Source organism: Antechinus flavipes, chromosome 4 (genome assembly GCF_016432865.1).
Source record: "Antechinus flavipes isolate AdamAnt ecotype Samford, QLD, Australia chromosome 4, AdamAnt_v2, whole genome shotgun sequence".
Classification (NCBI taxonomy): Eukaryota; Metazoa; Chordata; class Mammalia; order Dasyuromorphia; family Dasyuridae; genus Antechinus; species Antechinus flavipes.
Genome location: NC_067401.1, coordinates 414582897 through 414602113, shown reverse-complemented (window position 1 = coordinate 414602113; position 19217 = coordinate 414582897). Strand labels below are relative to the sequence as shown.

General features: G+C 41.0%; 1 protein-coding gene across 1 annotated transcript in view; it reads left to right on the top strand.

Annotated features, from left to right (window-relative positions):
• KIAA1614 (KIAA1614 ortholog) overlaps positions 1-19217 on the top strand; it is a 50175-nt gene that overhangs the window by 26264 nt on the left and 4694 nt on the right. Inside the window, 4 exon segments of the mRNA XM_051998837.1 lie at positions 3562-3718; positions 4045-4315; positions 11344-11468; positions 12345-12529. Of these exon segments, the coding sequence (XP_051854797.1) occupies positions 3562-3718; positions 4045-4315; positions 11344-11468; positions 12345-12529 (738 nt within the window).

Below are 19217 nucleotides of genomic sequence, written 5' to 3'. Positions count from 1 at the left end.
AAAAAGCACAGTTGTGCTGTGTTCTATCCCCCTTTCTAAATGTAATTCAACAAGTTTTCTCAACTATCAAATGAAGGGGAAAGAGTTGAAGTGCATGCCCTTAAAGAGACCTTCTGAACTAGAGCTATGATGATCCTGTAGTACAGTTAATATCTTTAATATCTTAAGTTTAATAAACAAGCATTTATTAAGTGTCTACTGTTCACAAAGCACTGTGGGAGGTGCTGGACATATAAAGTCAGAAATGAAAAACATTACTCTAAAAGAGCTTGTATTCTGCTGGATCATTCAGTTAATGATGTTCTGAAGTACTTTATCAACCAAAGATCTCTGGACCCTTTTCAGAACAGAGAGAAGTGAGCAATCTGAAATGATCATTTCCAGTCTTTGTAGAACAAAGATAAAATTTCACACCAAAACAGAACATTTAAAGATAGAGAGCTGCTTTGGACAATTCCAGCAATGACAATATGATCTATTTAAGTGAATTGTGAACAGTGAAAAATGAAAAATGAATAAGACAAAGATATAGACCTTTATCCTCAGGTGGAGATTAAAATTATCCCATGTACAATAAGACAGGCTAAGACAGAAGTCTGAGCCAATGGCACTTTATTACAGGATCATGGTTCCCTCTAATAAGTGGATCTCGGATCTCCCTCATGATCTGAGATGCCGTCTCCTTCCATTTTTATATTAATTTTTTTAATTTTTTATAAGCCCTATTTTTATAGAGCAAGATGTACAATCATTCCAGAATAGCTATACCAAATACAGAACAATTCCATTAAATAAACAAAATAATGTCAGCAAGATCACAAGTTGGGTAAAGTAAGGAATATCTCCACATAAAATGGACAGGTTTCTCCTTCATTTGGGCAGAAGAAAATAATACACGCTAACACAGTCAGTGGCCTAAGTGGTAATAAGGTGGTTGCCTGTTCTTATTGGACAAGCGATTCCAGAAGTATAAAACTATTTTGGGGGACTTTCCATGTAGTTGTGATCTCTGCCACACTGGGCTTGGTCACCATCACAAGGCAAGACAAGGATGGAGGACTTTTAGTTAACTTCCTATAGTTAAGCAAGTACACTTAGAATCTGCAGCTCACAGCTTTGGGAGCCTATGTACAGAACTTTGATATAATTCTCTTAAATTGATTGGTATTGATTGGAACAGAGTAGGGGTCAAATAAATTATTTCTTTCATTCACCATTGATGGAAATGTCTCCTTTCAAGTTTTTATATAGTCTTTATAAGAATAATCTACATATATATTGAGGCTTTTCCTGGTGAAAACATGAGGAGACAGTAGGTAAAATTTGGCAGATGATTTTCTGCATTCTGCCCAACAAGTTAAATACAAGAAATGGAACAAATCAAAACTGATTAATCTGTTAAATTAACAGTAATAAGAACAATAGCTATTATTTAGTTATTTAAGGTTTGCAAAGTGAGCCTCACAACAAGATTGTGCGATTTCAAGATACCACCTCACACCTATCATATTAATTAATATGACAGAAAAGGAAAATGATAAATATTGGAGAAGAAAGGGGGAAATTTGGACACTTACGCATTGTTGGTAGAGTTGTGAACAAATCTAACCATTCTGGAGAGCAATTGCTCAAAGGACAATCAAATTGTGCATACCCTTTGATCCAGTAATATTTCTGTTATTTGTGTGTCCCAAAGAAATCATAAAAAAGGGAAAAGAACATGCATGTAGAAAAGTATTTATAGCAGCTCTTTTTGTGGTGGCAAAGAATTGGAAATTGAGGGTATGCACATTGATTTAATAAATTGTGGCATGTGACTGTAATGCAATACTATTGTGCTATAAGAAATGATAAACCAGATTTCAGAAAAGTTTAAATGAAATTGTGCTGAGTAAAATGAGCAGAACCAGGAGAACTTTGTACTCAGTAACGTCATTGTGCAATGATTAACTGTAACTGACTTACCTTTTCTCAGCAATATAATGATCCAAGACAATTCCAAAAGATTCATGATTAAAAAAAAAAAAAAGATTCATGATAAAAAAATGCTATCTGCCTCCAGAAAAAACAAAACAAAAAAAACAACAACTATGGAGTCTGAATGCAGATCGAAACATACTATTTTCACTTTATTTTTTGATAGTTTTTTTCTTTTTGTTCTTTCTTCTTTCACAACATGACTAATATCTGTTTTACATGATTGAACTTATATAAAAGTCAGATTCCTTACCATCTTAGACAGAAGGGAGGGAAAATAGAGGAGACAAATTTAAGGTGCAAAATATTATTAAAAATAAATGTTAAAAATTTTCTCTACATGTAATTGGAAAAAATAAAATATGATGTTAAAAATAATTACATTATGAGGTAGATATTATGGGTATTGTTGCCCTCATTTTTCAGATTGAGGAAACTGAGGTTCAAAGGGTTACATAATTTGCTAGTTAAGTGTTGGAGGTTCAAGCCCAGATTTTTCTGAGGCATTGTGGTGAATCAGGACCTAGATGGAAATCCTGGCTCTGCCTTTTCTATCAGTGTGACTTTGGGCACAGCTGCTTAGCCCCTGTGGACTTCAGTTTCCTCATCTGTAAAGTATAGAGTTTGACTAAATGACCTTTAAAGTCTTTTTCAGTTAGATCTATGACCATACAACTTTCTACCACCACGGTGGGGACATCACACATATGGTCAATGAAGCAGATCCAAAATGGAATAGGAGGAAGAGAGCAGACTGGATCACATTTTTAATAATCTCAAGCTGCTCCTTGGCACAAAGACCTATTATTCAAAGACAAATGTTCTCCCAGGTATTTCTCCTAGTGGTTTTAATCTTGGAATGATACAGTCACAGGAGCATTAGGGTTATGGGTGAAACAAGGGACAATGGGAAAAGTTATGGTGGATCCAAGGGGGCTGATCCATATTTTCAGGGGTAACTACCCTGTTTCTTCTAATCATATATTTCTTACATGGTCTCTTTCTTGTGTAGGGGCAAGTAGTAGGCAAGATTAAGGGGTAATAGATAGACAGTCTTAGGAAGTCACTGATACCACAAAACATAGCAAACCCTAGAGGAAGGCCTTCAGAGTGGGACCTCTGTGGAGAATCCATGGAAGAGCATGGACAAGAATGACCAGATGAGAAGGCTTGAGTAAAACTCCCAAAATCCAGACCCACTGGGGTATTTGAGCATCATTTGCATATAGTACCATTTTCCCAAAGAACTCAGATTCTTTCTCTCTTCTTCTTTATATCTCTGTGACATAGGGATGATCATGATTGACTTTTGGTTATAAAAATTAAATTTTTTAAGAGAAAGCAACCCTTTTTTAATATGATTAAGCCAATTTATCCATTCCAGTCTCGTCACCTTACCAACTGGATGGCTTCACTTGCTAAAATCACCACTATTCCACTTGAAGTATATTAAATTATGTATACTGTATTTCCTCACTACCCTTTTCACTTGTTTTTAGTAAAAAAAACTTGTCTTCTTTGAGGACGTGGAAAATACCAGATATGGATGCTGGGACCTGCCTGATGTGTCTGTGATTGTTGCAGGTGGAGTCTTGGGTCTTTCTGAGTCAGCTGTGACCAGCAGCCTCAGCTCCACAGGCCTTACGGTCTCAGTGGCAACAGAGCAACCCCAGTCGAGCAAGGAGATGGAGGACAAGCTCCAGAGGATAAAGCCAAGCTCAGAAAAAACAGTCTCAAAACGGTGAGTGACTGAAGGAGGGTTTTCCTGCCTAACTGCACAGACAGTCCCACAGTGGGGATTATCATGGGGCTTCTTGAATTGCCTTGAGAATCCTGGGGGTCTCTGAAATCCTTTCAAAGGGTCTACATATTCAAAATTAGCTTTTTAAAAATTCTATTTTATTTTAAATATTTATAATAAAGACTTTTTGGACAGATCCTCAATGATTTTTAATAGTGTCAAGACAAAAGTTTGAGAAAGTTTCTCTCTGCCTCAGAGTCTTACGCCAGACCAAGTTTAAGTTGCCTTGTGTAGTATTTTCTCACCAGCTGACCAACATATTTCAGAGCATCACCAGGGTCCCCTTCAGGCCCCAGCATCCCTTCGACCGTTCCAGCCGGTGGCAGCAAGAAAGGAAGCAGTATCTCTTCGGCACTTGGGCTGAAGAAATTCTTCTCTCTCTTGGGCCAAACCACTCGCCAAAAACTGGGCAAATTCCGATGCTACAGCATGGAGCAGATTCCTCCTGCAGCCTCTGACCAGGGCCAGCAGAATGAAACCCACCAAGGCCCTAGCTCCAAGATGAAGAAAGCACCTTCACTGCAGTCCCTCCAGCCGGTGAGTCCCAAGGGGCCATCATCACCTCTGGAAGGTTCAGCCCCTTCTTTTTGTGGTTGCTGTTATCTTAGATTTGGCCCCAGGGCCTCTTGCTGTTAGAAAATGAGTATTCTGGGACGTTGACCATCGCAAAGAAATGGACCTATCTATGCTGACACAACCAAAGAGAGTTGGGTCTTAAGTCAGGGAGATCTGAGTTCAAATCCTCCTCAGATATTTTTATTAGTTGTAATGGGTTTCAGTTTCCTTGTCGATAAAATGAGGATTTGCGTTGGACTCGATGCCTTCCAAAGTCCTTTTCCAGCTCTGTGCTCTTATGATCCAGCACAACTGGTTGGGCAATCATATTTCCCTACCCTGAGATGCCAGTGGGTCCTCTTGAACATAGGACAAAGTGGACCATGGCCCAAACTTGTCCTCTTTAAAAAAAGGAAGCTTCTCCTTCATGATGCAGTGCCCAAAGTCCTGAATTTAAACAGAAGAGATCCACGTTTGACTTTACCTTTCATTAGCTGTCTGGCCATAGGCAGGTTATTGTGGATGCTGGATGCCGGACTGGTTTGCCATTTCCTTCCTAATATGGACTAAATGACTTACCTAGGATTATATAACTGGTGAATATCTGAGGCCAGATTTCAATTCAGGTCTTCTTGACTGTAGTTTTAGCTTCAGTTTCATCATCTGTTAAAATGAGAAGAATCATATTTACACTTCTTACCTTTCACAGGGTCACTGAGAAATTGCTTTATAAAATACAAATTACTATCATTTTGCATTTACATGATGCTTTAAAATAAGAAAAAATACTTTACATATGTTATCTCATCCAGCCTTTACAACAATCCTTTGATTTAGATGCTATTATCCCCATTTTATAGATGAGAAAACTGAAGCAGAGAAAAATTAAGTGACTTCATAACCTAGCCCCCTACTGCCTTTCCAAGTATATACTTATACCTCACCTCCCCCCACTCTTTGACCCAGTGACGCTGGCCATCTTGTATTTAGTTTATACATATTTGTTTGCTTATTATCTCCTTAGTAGCTTATGAGCTCATGGAAGCCAAGGGCTGTCCTTTGACCTCCTTTATATTCCTCAGTACTTAGCACAGTGACTGGTAAGGACAAGGCATTTAATTGCTTATTGACTGACAGACTCACAGACTTTCTTGGGGTCCCACAGCCCTTCCTGCTGCAGAGAAATCCTTCTCTTTTTCCTGAGTGAGTCTTTACCACACTCTCCATAACAGTTATTCCGGGTTTTCCCTTCCTTTCTCAAACATCCTACAAACTGTGTAGCCCTTCTTTCTCAGTGAAGGGAATAATGTCTTATAGTCATTGAAATTTGAGTGCATCTGCCACATTTCCTATTCCACATCCCTAAACCCCTCTATGTGATCCCCCTTCCTCGCTTTGTCCTCCGTCCTCCAGGAAGAGGCTGCCCTTCTTGCTGAGTCACTCTCCTTGTGGCTCTGATTCTATCCCATCCTGTGTCCTCCAGGGGCCTCTACCCTGTTTAATACCCTTTTTTCCTCTTTCATTTTTTATAACCTACTGCCTCCCTCCATGATGTCTGCAACCATGGTTGGATTTCATCTGCTTGTCAGAAATTTCCCTTTGATCTTGCCGTTACCTAGAGCTGTTGTCTCCACCTGTCGTTTCCATTTCCTGATCTCCCACTCACTTCTCCACCTCTGGCTTCAGATCTTAGTCTTTGACCCAAACTTGAGTGGTTAGCAGTGATTAATTAGCTGCTGATTTGGATTAATTATTCTTTTACAGATATCTCTGCATCACTTGATGCTATTTGATACATCCTTCTTTTCCCTAACTTCTTTGATTGGGTCATTTCTGCTCAACCTCTTCTCTTGGACAATCATTCATCATCCCACTTCCTCCCCTTCTTGGACCTCAGTTTCCTCATTTGTAAAAAGGAGGGCTTGGGCTCCATCAAGAATCTAGAGCTGTGAGTGACTCAGAGACCATCTGGTCTCATCCCCTCATTTTATAGATGAAGAAATCAAAGTGTTTGTAGCTCACACAGGTAATAAACATCAGGGTGAGAGTTAAATTTATGATTTCTACCTCCTCTTTCTGGATGAGATATTGAGCAAAAAAACAGTGTCAGGAAAACATAAATAGTAGAACAAAGGGAAAATTAATCTGGGGAGGAGATGGGGTGGAGACAATGGGGAGGCAGTGGGCAGGGAGGAAGAAGGAAATGTTCTGTGTCTGTTTGTGTATCCCTCTCTGCTGGCACCTGTGTTTGCCAGCGTCTGTCAGCATTATCACTGACACCGTTTTCCCTGGGGGTCTGGCCTTCATTTTGGAGTCAAATTTATACAGTGCATACCTAAACCCTGTTCCTGGGAGATAAGCTGAGCTTGTGCCATATATGTGCTTCAAGGGAATGGTGCCATAGTAAAAGGGCGGAGGAACAGGAATGGGAGAGGAGGATTTGTTTGGAATCTAAGTAGAATTGGAGGCCAAAAACTCAGCAAAGAGGAGGCAGGGCAGGAGCAGGACCTAGGAGGGCATTTGGAGGGGCTGAAGCAGATGGAAAGAGGGGATTGGCTGCCCACCTTAGAAGAATTTATGACACATCTCTGGAGGTGAAGTTCTGCTGTTTCAAAGTCTTGTCTTTTTAATCTTGTGTTTCTATGAAGTGAATACGTGGAAGAGTTGGGACCCAACTAGACAGATGTAATCCCAAGCTGTTTTATCCATGGTTGTTCTTGGGTAATTACCTGTCATCAGCCCTTGGGGAATCAGGAGATGATCCCTCAAAATCTTTAGGATTGATGGTTTTTCTTTCTTCCTATGATGGTCTCCCTTCTACAATGTCCCTTGAGGACACATGAGTCCTATTTCCAGAGCCTAAATGTCTTTTTACAATGGAAATTTGGAGTAAGGGAACTTAGATTTTTTTAATAATAGCTTTTTTATTTTCAAAATATATGCAAAGATAGTTTTCAACATTCACACTTGTGTTCCAAATTTTTTTCCCTCTCTTCTTCTCAGCAAGTAATCTAATACAGGTTAAACATGTGCAATTCTGTTAACCATATTTCAGGGGGCTTAGATTTAAACTTTTCCTGTGTCCTTCTATCTATGTGCCTTGGGCAAAAAATGTAACCTCTGTAAAATGAGGCTGGCTGGGTTCGATGACCTCTGAGAGCTCTTCTGAATGGGATCCTCTCATCCTATGATCTCTGAGGTCTTTTCTATCTCCAGAACTATAATCCTGTGATTGGATCGAGGTGGGATATAATGAGAGGAGAGATCAAGAATCAAAGATGATTACCTGACTATGAGCCAGAATGACTGGAGAAATGGTGGTGCCATAAACAGAAACAGGGAAGCGGGCCAGATTGAGGAGTGCTAGAGCCAGCTGAATTAGATTGAGAGCCCATTGTTAAAGTTTCCATGTGAGCATTGATTTATAACTTGAAAATCAGCAAATGCTACAAGTCAGGACTTGATTTTTGTTTTGTTGATTGTCTAGATGTAAGAAAGCAATAGAGAAAATCCTAATAATTCAGATTAAATTTAATAGTGTGTCATGGATATACCATATTCCCCAGTAATCTGTCTGTTAAGCATTTACCAGTATGCCTCTGAATTATTCTTAGGAGTCAACTTCTTGTTATTATGTAACTCCTTGTTATAGGTTTAAAATGATTGTTCTCGTTCAATCTGTCCATGTTCACTTTCCTTTCCCAGCTGGGGGCTCCTCCTTTAGCTTCCACCCTGGGGTCCCTGCCATTTCTTGCTGCTTCAGACAAGGGTCTTTTTCTAACTTATTCCAACTTCAGTTGAACAAGGTTGGGCCCAGGGATGCTCAGCTGGAAGAGTGGAGGAAGGTTGAAGGGATGAAATTGAGAGTATTTGGAGCTGATTAGATATGGCCAGTAAAGAGGAAGAAAGTTCCTTTGCTGCTTTGGGGTTCCTCCTCCACACCTTCCTTCCCCAGGAACCTCATTCTCCAGCAATTACCACCTTTCTGCATATATTTTCCACAGCTCTAATTCCAACTGACTTCTCATCTGAATTCAATCCAGGTCCTTATTTCCTATGGAACATATATAGAACATGGTTTTCTGTTATAGGAATCGTTTCCTATAGGACATCTTCATCTAGATTTTTTTTATCATCACCCTCCAAATTCAACAGCTTAGCTTGATATCTTTGCACCTAAATTTGCTCTTGCTCCTACTCCTTCTGTCTCTAACACCCTCCAGCCTGGACTATGGCAATAGCCTCCTCATTAGTCTTCCCTCTATTCAAGTCATCCTTCTCAAAGCTGCCAAATTTATATTCTTAAAGCACAGGTCTGGGCATGTCATAATCCCTCAAGAAATGGCTGAATTTCTAAGTATCTAAGATATAAATTCTTCTGTTTGATACTGAGAACCCTCCACAATCTGACTCCAGACTTTTTAGGTCAGTCACACAGCAGATACTCCTCTTTCCTCATAGGCAGTCCGCCCAAATTGGCCTTCCACATACAGACAGACTTTCTTTTTTGTATTTACACCCCAGAAACTAGCATAGTGCCTGGCATTCCTGGTACCCCTGGCACCATGTAAGGTGCCATTTCCTTTGAGAGGACTTTCTAGATTCCCTTAATTGCTCCTGTTCCTCTTCCTCCTCCTTCTCCTCCTAATAATTGTGCATTTCCTGTATTTATGTGTCTGTGAACATGTCACACATCTTTACAAAAAGGTAAACTTCTTAAGGCAAGGACTCTTTCTCTTTTGTACTTACATCCCTCCAAAGTAGCATAATCCCTGGTACGTGGTAGATGCCTAAAAATGCTTATTCATGGATCGCCACCATCATTCACCAAATCTGCTGCGTTTGAAACCTTGGTCTTACTTTTTGTTTTTTGGGGTTTTTTTTTTACTCTTTGGACATTCAATAAACATTTATTAAGCACCTACTATATATCAGGCACTGTGCTAACGACGGGTAATATGAATACAAATAAAAAGAAAAGTAGTTTCTGTTGTCAGGTTGCTTACACAATCTAATAGGATGAGGAGAGAAAATAAGATATAGTTTCTGTTGTCAGATTGCTTACACAATCTACTAGGATGAGGAGAGGAAATAAGATATAGTTTCTGTTGTCAGATTGCTTACACAATCTAACAGGATGGGGAAAGGGAATAAGATATAAAAGGGAAAAGATATAAAAATTACTAGGGATGGGATGTGATGGAGCAATCCAAAGAAGTCCAAAAGGAATGTGACTGGTGGGAAATTGGGAGAAATCTCTTGGGCTCCCTTCTTAGATGGAGGTCCTGGAGCTCATGGCGTGGTCCTCAAGTCTGAGTCTAATCTAAGGGGCAAAGAAAACTAATGAGAGATGTGGCTAGGAATGGGAAGGTAGGAGTCTTCTGCAGAGACTTTATGATGCCTTTGGTGACTCCTGGAAAAGCACCAGAAGGTCTAATGGAAAAGATCATTTCAATCCTTCAATAAAGGAATAGGAGGTGATAGGTGATTAGTGCCTGTTTTTTGGTGAACATGGAAAGGGAATGTTACATTATATTACATTGTATTGTGTTATATTATATTATGTTATGTTATATTGTATCATTTGTAGAAAAAGAAATTTGTTCCATTTCAGCAAAGATCATTACAACCGGAAGGGAGTTTTGCAATTAGATGATGAAGAGCATCAACCCTCGAGTCAGGAGGATCTGAGTTCAAATATGACCTCAGACACTCACTACCTTTGTGATCTTGTACAAATCACTTAACCTCAAATGCTTCCAAAAAAAAAAAAAGATATGATATATTCAGGAATATATCTTGTCCAGAAGGAATAATTTGTCCAGAGCAATGAGGCTAGTTAGTGGCAGAACTCAGATGCCCTAACTCCCCTCTTTTCAACAACACTAACCTGGGGTCTGTGACCTTGGGTTTTTAAATGTTTTAAATTTGTTTTTAACTTAAGTACAAAATAAGAAAAGAAAAACTTGCCATATGCATGGCAGAACATGAGAGGATTCAATATAAAGCAATAAATTTCCATTTTAAGAAATCTATATAATAAAAACTATACATTGTTTTCAAAGCTGCCTATCTATTCTTTGCTTCCCTGTCAGTTTTCTTTTATTCTCTACTATGCCCTTTTTACTTTATTTTTTCCCTTTCTCCCCCATCCTCCAAAGACGGCTACAATTAGTCTTGGATACATACATACACACACATCTCTCTCTCTCTCTGTATATATATATATATATATAAAGATAAAAGGATAAAGAAAGATGGATAGCATCTTTCTTCATGTCTTTCCATGTTTTTCTGAATCAACCAGCTCACCATTTCCTAGACCATATTTCAATCCATTCATATTCTGTCTGAGAGACTGTCTACAAAAGTTTTTCCCATTTTTCTGTATTTCTTCCATTCTTGGTTGCATACATTTTATTTCTATAAAAAGCTATAATTTAAAATAACCAAAATTATTTATTTTATACTTCAACAATGCTCTCATCTTATAATATGGTTTAAGGTTAGATACTATTGCTGAATCTACTTGTTTTACATCTTTTTTCCCATGGTTTCTTTAAAGTCCCCAATCTTTTGTTTTTCTAAATGAACTTTGCTATTTTTTTAAATCAGTAATTTGTTTAAGTAATTTAATGGTATTTCATAAATACATTAGGTTAAATTGTCATTTTTACTATATTTGTTTTATTTACCCATGAACAATAAATATTGCTTCAATTATTTAGATCTAATCTTATTTGTATACAAAATGTTTTACATTTATTAATTTATGCATTTAAAAACTTTATTCTGAGAAGAGTCCATAGGGTTCAGCAGTTTGGCAAAAGGGATCTGTGACATATGGAGATTTTTCTAAATAGTTCTAAAAGTCGGGAGAATGTTTGAGGGCCCTTGTACTAAGAGTCAAGGGAATGGATTAGCAAACTTTAAAAAACTCTTTTATAGTCTCCACCATCAGCTGCTTTCCGGAATTTTTCTCACCTGCAATACTGGATCTTTCCCACCAGGTGTCATCCTCTCACCAACATAGAAAAGCTGGCTCAGTTCAAAATCTCCATTCTCTACTAGGCAAAGTGGACCGTTCCAGCAGTTACCTGGTAGGGGATCCAGGTGAGCCCAGAGCGTCTGACAGGTAAGATGGGGCCAGAGCACTCTGTGACAGAATGGCTTGGGCAGCCTACTTAGGGTCTATCTCCTTCTTGGTCACAAGTGGGGAAGTGAAGGAGTGGGCATCTTTCCCCCTTTCAGAAGGACTTTCACTAAATTGAAGAAGTCAGTTTCTGATTAGCAGATCAATGGGAAATTGGAGGAAACACCATCAGAAGAAAGTTTGAAGGGGAAAACTCTTAGAGGGATATTTAGAAAACTTGCTGCAGTTTAAGATCTTTCAAGAGCTTTGAAGAAAAAACTCATGATGGAAAATGTTGTCCACATCTAGAGAAAGAACTATGGAGTGTGAATGCAGATCAAAGCTATTTTCACTTTATTTTTCGTGTGTTTTTTCCCTTTTGTTCTGATCTTCTTTACAACATGACTAATATGGAAATTTGTTTAATGTGATTGTACATGTATAGTCTATGTTAAATTGCTTGCTGTGTTGAGGAGAGAGAAATTTTTGGAACTTCACATCTTATAAAAGTGAATGTTTACATGGAATTGGAAAGAAATAAATACTATTTACTGGGGAGGGGGACGGGAGAAAAGAAAAAACTATCTGAGAAACTCCAGGGAATGCTTCTTGGACCCTTGGATTGTCATTTGGTCCAAGCCTGGATTGATTTAAGGGGTCCCCAGAGAAATCCCCAAACTCCCTGATGTGGTTCTGGGTGGGACATCTCTTTAGCAGAAGCACTAGGGAGACCAGGAGCCGGGTCACTGATGGTTCTAGAGGACCAGGACTAGCTATGATCATACTCACTATTACTGATAGAAGAACTAATCCTAGAGAGATGCCCTACAGTGCAGGTGAACACTAACACCTTTCTCACGTTCCTTTCCTGGCCTGTAGGCAAGCAGGTGTCACTCCTAGGCGCTCCCTCAGCGTCGACGATATTGGCGTTCCCAACCTGGTCCGGTCCGTGGGTCGGATAGCAGAAGTATTTCCAGATGGGACCAGCCAGTTGGAGCTTCGGCGTCCCCCAAATGGTACCTTTGGCTTCTGTGTGTCCTCAGGGAATGGTCGGCCTGATTCAGGTAATTCTATCCCCGTTCATAAAGTCCCCAAAGAAGTCCCTGGGAGTCACCAACAATACTGCAGTCCCAGCTTCTGGGGCTGCGGCTGGTGGGTCTCAGGGGTTCTGCTTCAGTGAGCTAAGACGATCAGGTATTGGTATGCAGGTGCACCGATAGGGTGAGCTCCTGGAACAGAGGGCTGCTCGATGGCCCAGAGTGGGACAAAGCAAACCCATCTGGGTCAGAAACAGAACGTGCGCCAAAGCTCTCAGCCTAATTAGTCAGACAGCGCTTTATGAGTAGTCAGTGTACTTCCCCCAAGATGAGTTGTAGAGAGATGAGAGGGAGAAAGAAAAAGAGAGGAGGGGGAGGAGAAAGTGGGAAGGGAGGGGAGGGAGATACAGAGACAGAGGAATAGAGGAGGCACAGTGGGGAGAGAGAGACACACAGAGAGAGACAGAGAGAAAGACAGAGACAGTGAGAGAGATAGAGAGAGACAGAGACAGTGAAAGAGAGAGAAAGAGAGATAGAAAGAGAAAGGGAAGGAGGGATGGAGGGAGTCAAAGAGGGGATGGAAGGAGGAAGGGAAAGAGACAGAGAGATTTGAGAAAGCTCATTTTGGGGCAGTAGCTTTTTAATCAAACGGCCAAGATCTTCACCTTTGCGGGCTCTCCTATTTGTATCTTCACCCCACCCTCACCAATCTCACTTCTCAGGAGCATTTAAGGTGTATTAGAAAACATGGGCTGTTTCTGTTTGAAAAGCTTAGCTAGTTTAATTCCATCTGGGGACAAGTTGAAACAGTAAGACACTGGGGGAGGCCAGTGTCTGGCTGGGGTAGCATCCAGGCCCAAGGTGGCAGAGAGACTTCGAGCGAAGGATGCACAAACGGACTTGCCTTCTGGTGTCGATAGTATCTTGAAATCAGGTTCTTAAAATCCTTCCTTTGGGAATGCAGCCAGAGCTACAGCGCTTGTGCTCCAGGCCATCACTGGAGTGAAGCTCCCAGGTGCCTGCGGGAGAGGCGGCCTGGATGTTTTCCTTCTCTCTTCCCTTGCCTGTGCCTACACATGTGGACAGTTTCCTCTCCTACTCCCAAGGCCTCCCACACTTGTTTATGGTGGTTTACTGCTTCCCTCACAGCTGCCCGAGATCTGCCCTCGGGCTTCTCTTGTCTGAGGCTTGTCTGGGTTGGGCAGAGAGTGGTCGGTCATTTGGTTGGACGCTGCGGGCGACTGTAGCCTCCTGCTCATCCTCAACTGCGCCTCAAAAGTGCTTGGGGAAGCGGAGGAGAATCGGGGCGTGGTCCTTTGGGGACAGAATGTTTTACTGAGAACCTTTTTCAAGATCAATCTTGGTGCAAATGAAACTTGAAAGATGGGTAACAAGCAAACTGACCCCAACCAATGCAGGGAGAGTACGGCCTATTCCTGCCGGGGTTTGCTCCTAGTGACTGAAGTGCCTCCATCTCACTGAAAAAAAATCCCCTTTCTTCTTCATTCAGCATTTTGTTCACAAATCACCTCAGGCTGAAGTTTGTATTTTAAAAACATTTCAATGCTAAATTTGGGAGGAGGGAAGAAGATTGAAAGAAAAAAAACTCCTAAAAACAATCTTTGCCTTCAGATAGTTTATATTCTAATGTAACAAACACACAGAGACTAGGAATATAATGTATGTAGATTGACTGTAACCTTAAGGGAAGTGAGAGACTGAGGGAGAGAGAGAGAGAGGCAGAGACGGAGAGGGAGAGGGGGTTGGGGGAGAGAGAGAGAGAGAGACAGAGGGGGAGGGGAGAGAGAGAGAGACAGAGGGGGGGGAGAGAGAGACAGACAGAGAGAGAGAGAGAGAGGAGAGAGAGAGAGAGAGAGAGAGAGAGAGAGAGAGAGAGAGAGGAGAGAGAGGGAGAGAGAGAGAGAGAGAGAGAGGAGAGACGAGAGAGAGAGAGAGAGAGAGAGAGAAGAGAGAGAGAGAGAGACTGAGAGAGACAGAGACAGAAGAGAGGGAGAGCGAGAGAGACAGAGAGAGAGGGGAGAGAGAGAGAGAGAGAGAGGAGAGACGAGAGAGAGAGAGAGAGAGAGAGAGAAGAGAGAGAGAGAGAGACTGAGAGAGACAGAGACAGAGACAGACAGACAGACAGACACAAAGAGAGAGACAGAGAGAGAGAGGGAGAGAGAGAGAGAGAGCGCGCGCATGTCAGACAGGCAATCTGAAAGTTCAATATCTCATAAAAACTCATAAAAAGCAGGAGTGAGACATAAGCATTTAACTCCCAACAGTTTGTCCACACTGGGAAAGAGATTCTTTTTAATCCTTCTCTCTCATAGCAGCATGGATTTTCGCAACAACATCCTAAACCCACATCCCTAGGGTGTCTGGATCCAGAACCGCTCTGGGTCCTGAGTCTTATTTTTATCTGTTGCTGTATCCCCAGCCTTGAAAAGAGGCAATGCTTAAAGCCAACGGCCGACAGCAACGTCCGGGGCTCACCACCTGTCGAGTCCTGGCCCCCGCCAGCATTTCTTTCCCCTCCAAAATTCCTGCGTCTTGCATCACCCCGGGGCTGGCCAATGCAGGAATTACTGGCATTAAGGCCGGAACACTCTGTCTCAGCAGACATATCCCCCTGGGACGTTACCACCGAGTAGCTGGGAAAGAGAGAGACTGGATTTCCCCTCTGCTTCTGCCTGGGTCTGAGGGAAACCGTCTGACGTGGAAGGGATGGATATCAGGGGAACGAGGAGAAGGAATCATTCCATCCACAAGCAGCTGTGGATACAAAGGCCATCTCTGTCTTTAAGAAGTATACATTAAATTGGGAGCGTCAAATTGTACATGGAGAGTGAGGAGGTCTTATTTTTAATTTTATTTTCAATTCCAAAGATCAATGACACCATAAAGATAATGTTTTGACTTGCTCGGGAATTGGATTTAAGGGAGACAAAGACAAACAACATCCCTCTTTTCTCCTGGGATACTGAGGAATGAAGGACAACCAGTGCAGACTCACCAAGACTAAATAGAGTTTTGTGTCTGAGGAGCAATAAGATTAGTTTGAGTGGCTTGTTGAGAGTGTAAAAGGGCAAACTATGGAAATTATGCCCCCAAAGCTAAGTGTGATAGAAAGGAAAGTAGGGACAAGCAGAGTTTTAATTACCAAGCAGACACTGATAATAAGGAATCTTTGTGATTTATTGAGCAGCAAATGAACAAGATCAAGCCTACAATTTAGGAAAATCTGTTGGGGAGCTGTGGGGAGGATAGTTGGAGAGGAGAGTCTTGAGGAAGGAAGGTCAACGAGGAGGCGAGAAGACAGAGGATAAAAAGTATGACTGGGGCAATGTCAGTGGGGGAGAAATGACCATTTTCCTTACGATGTCTCAACCAAGTCTTTTCTCTTTTTGAATTTCAAACTACCTATTAATAAAACCTCTTTCCGTTTCTGAGTACAAACGTACGATAGGATAACATCATCGTCCTGACCTTCAGTTGGATAATGGACTTGACTAAGGTCAAGGGGAGCCTTTCTGTCCCTTCCAGCTCTGAGATTTTAACGTTTTTATTTGGGTTAAACATGAAGATCCACATCCTTGTCAAAAATCCTTTCCACTGGATTAAAAAGTACTTCGCATAGTGATCTTTTTGTGCTTTTTATTTTTTACAAATGATTTTTCTTTAGAGTTCTGCCCCAGCTCCTCTCCTTCCAAAAGGTCTGGTTTATATCTGGGCTTGTTCTTGTGGGTCTTATCTTCACTTACCACCCACACATTCCAAAACTCATCAGGCTTTTCTCTTGTTTAGACAAAGCCTGCCCCAGGCCCCTCATTAAGCTTTATAGCTTACCTCAGCAGTATTCTAAAGGGATAAAGGAAACCCAGAGTGGGGGTTTAAACCAGATGAATGAGAATGAAAGCGAAGGGTGTAGCAAAGAACCCATAAAAGAGAGAGACTGGGAAAGCGAGAGCTGGCTCTGAGCTGGTAGGTCCTGAGCCCCCACCTCCAGGACTCTAGGTTTAGATCTGCAGAGTACCTGAGAGGTCATTTAGCCAATAGTCTAGGATCCTGGAGATCTTAGAAATCATGTAGGCCAGCCTTATGTTTGACAGATGAGGAAACGGAGGCTCAAATTCACACAAGGAGTGGAATTTACTGGAATTATAAGAAAGAGCAGAAAGTGGATGAATAGGAAAGATAGGGTACGGACCTATATCACCTGGTCATGAGTGAGAAGCTGATATGAAAACAAGATTTCCCATTGGATACACTGATTTTGTGGTCAGGGTAGTATTAGCAGTGTTGAAAAAATTTCAATCAAAAGTCAGAGAGGTTGACTTCCTGGAGTCCAAGAAAAAAAAAAAAACTGTATTTTCCCAGAAATTGGAAAGGGGGCCCTTGAGGAGGCAGAGGGTGGACAAAAGTGAATAAAGCTAAGCAATACCTAGGAACTTTAGGTATCAAACTGGCTGCACTTTCACCATCACCCTTCTCTGCTCCCCACATCCAGTTTGCATAAAACCTAGACATTGCCTATAATTGGTAGCATTTTTTTTTCCAGGATCAAAGAGATTTTCAGAGTTGAAAAGCATCTATCCCTATAGACAGCTAAACCAACTCAGACCTGAAAAATAGACTCTCTAGTTCAATTTATCTGAAAAGATCAACTGACTTTTGCTTGATTATCTCCAATAAGAGAGCCCTGACTCCCCTCTGAGGCAGACCACTTCACTTGGAGAGAACTCTCATTTGGAGGAAATTAACTTTTTTTTGCCTGTTGTTCCTAGTTCCAAACAGAACCATCTGAATCTTATTTCCATTTGATAGCTTTTGCTGTAATTCTTAAAGCCAGCAATTGCATCTTCCTTAACCCTTCTTTTCTCCAGGGTAAACATATCAGATTCATTCAACTGATTCTCAGATGACATGAATGCAAAGGGCCTTCATTCTGCTTGTTGCCCTTTTCTAACAGTCTTCAGTTTTATCAAAGGCCTCCCTGAAATGTGGGGCACAGAAAAGGACCCCATTGTCTATGTGGAGTCTGACCAGGGCACAACACAGCAGGACCGCCTCATTCCTGGACACAACATCTCTCTCAGTTCAGCCTAACATGTCATTAGCTATTTTAGCTACCATGTCACACCACTGATTTATATTGAGATTGAAGTCTGCTAAAATTCCCAAATCTTTTTTTTACTATATTTTCTCCATCACTTACTTGAATCTAGATAATCAACAAAACAATAAATCAAGTCCCAATTTATATCAATTTTTTTTCCTTTTGTGGTGTAAATGCTCACACAGGAAATTTAACAATCAAGCTTTGGAGCAGAATGATCTGTCTCCTATAGAATCCTCTTGCCTGCAGCCAATGTAAACCTAGCTATATATTTCTCCATTGCCCTTTGGGTTACCAGAAATGTTGATTCCTCAGAGATTGTCATTTCCCATAATTCATTCATTCAACAAGCATTTGTTATATGCCCACTAAGTGTCAGGTACTTCTCTAGAAACTAGAGACACAAAAACCAAAAAACTATGGGATTCTGCTAGAGAGATGTGAGGAGGGATGGCATTCTAGGAGTGATGGACAGTGGGTGAGAGGGAAAATGGAACGTTGTCTTCCAGGAACAACAGCAGGCTGGCTAGTTTGGATGGATTATAGCGTCTGTAGGGAGGAGTAATGTATTTATTATCAGCCTAGGAAGAAAGTCTAGAGCCAGGTTATAAAGAGCATTCAATGCCAGAGGAGCTTGTGTTTTATCCTACATACAAAAGAAGAGCTACTGAAGCTTCTAAAACAGAGAAATGATGTGGCCAGACTTGGAAGAGCAGGTGACCTACAAATAGGCTTTTGCAATAGTTCAAAGGAGAGAGATTATGCCTTGAACTAGGGTGATGGAGGGAAGAAGAAGGATGAGAAAAATGTTATGTATGCTAAAAAAAAAAAAATCTAACCCACCGGCATTTATTGAGTGTCTATCATGTGCCAAATACTATAGATTACTATGGATATACATTATTTCCCTCTAATAGAATGTAAGGGATTTATATTCTCTTGGGGCGGGCAACATGCACAAGCACACAAAACTCTAATAGTTTAGAACATACTCGGCCTTTTGGAGCACCCTGTATAAGCATATACAAAATACATACCAAAAATATAAGAGAATTTCAAGAGAAGGAAGGGGCTGAGCAACTGGAGGGGCAGCTGGTATCAGGAAAGTCTTCATGTCTGGAGAAATGTTTGAGCTGAGCTTTGAAGAAACTAAAGCATATCAGAAGTGGACATGAAAAGGGAGAAAAGGGAGTACATACCAGCTGTGGGGGACAGTCAGGAGCAAAGTTTAAAGATTGGAAAGGTTGCGTATGAGGAATAGAACTGTGTAAAGGTGAACACTGTATAATAAGCCTGGAAAGGTAGTTGGAACCCATTATAAAGGGCTTTCATTGCCAAACAGAGGAATTTGTATTTTTCCTAGGGGTAAGAAGAAATCACTGGCATATATTGAGCAATGGAGCAATGTTCAGACGTGTGTTTATTGAGATCTCTTTGGCAGCTGGATGGAAAAAGAAATGGAGAAGGGATAGTTCTTCTCCATTTATCAAGTTGTTGTAATAATCCAGGCTAGAAGTACTGAGGGTAGTGATTGTGTGAGTGGAGGATGGATGCATTTGGGGAAGGAGACTTGATTGTTGATTTGGTATGTGGGGT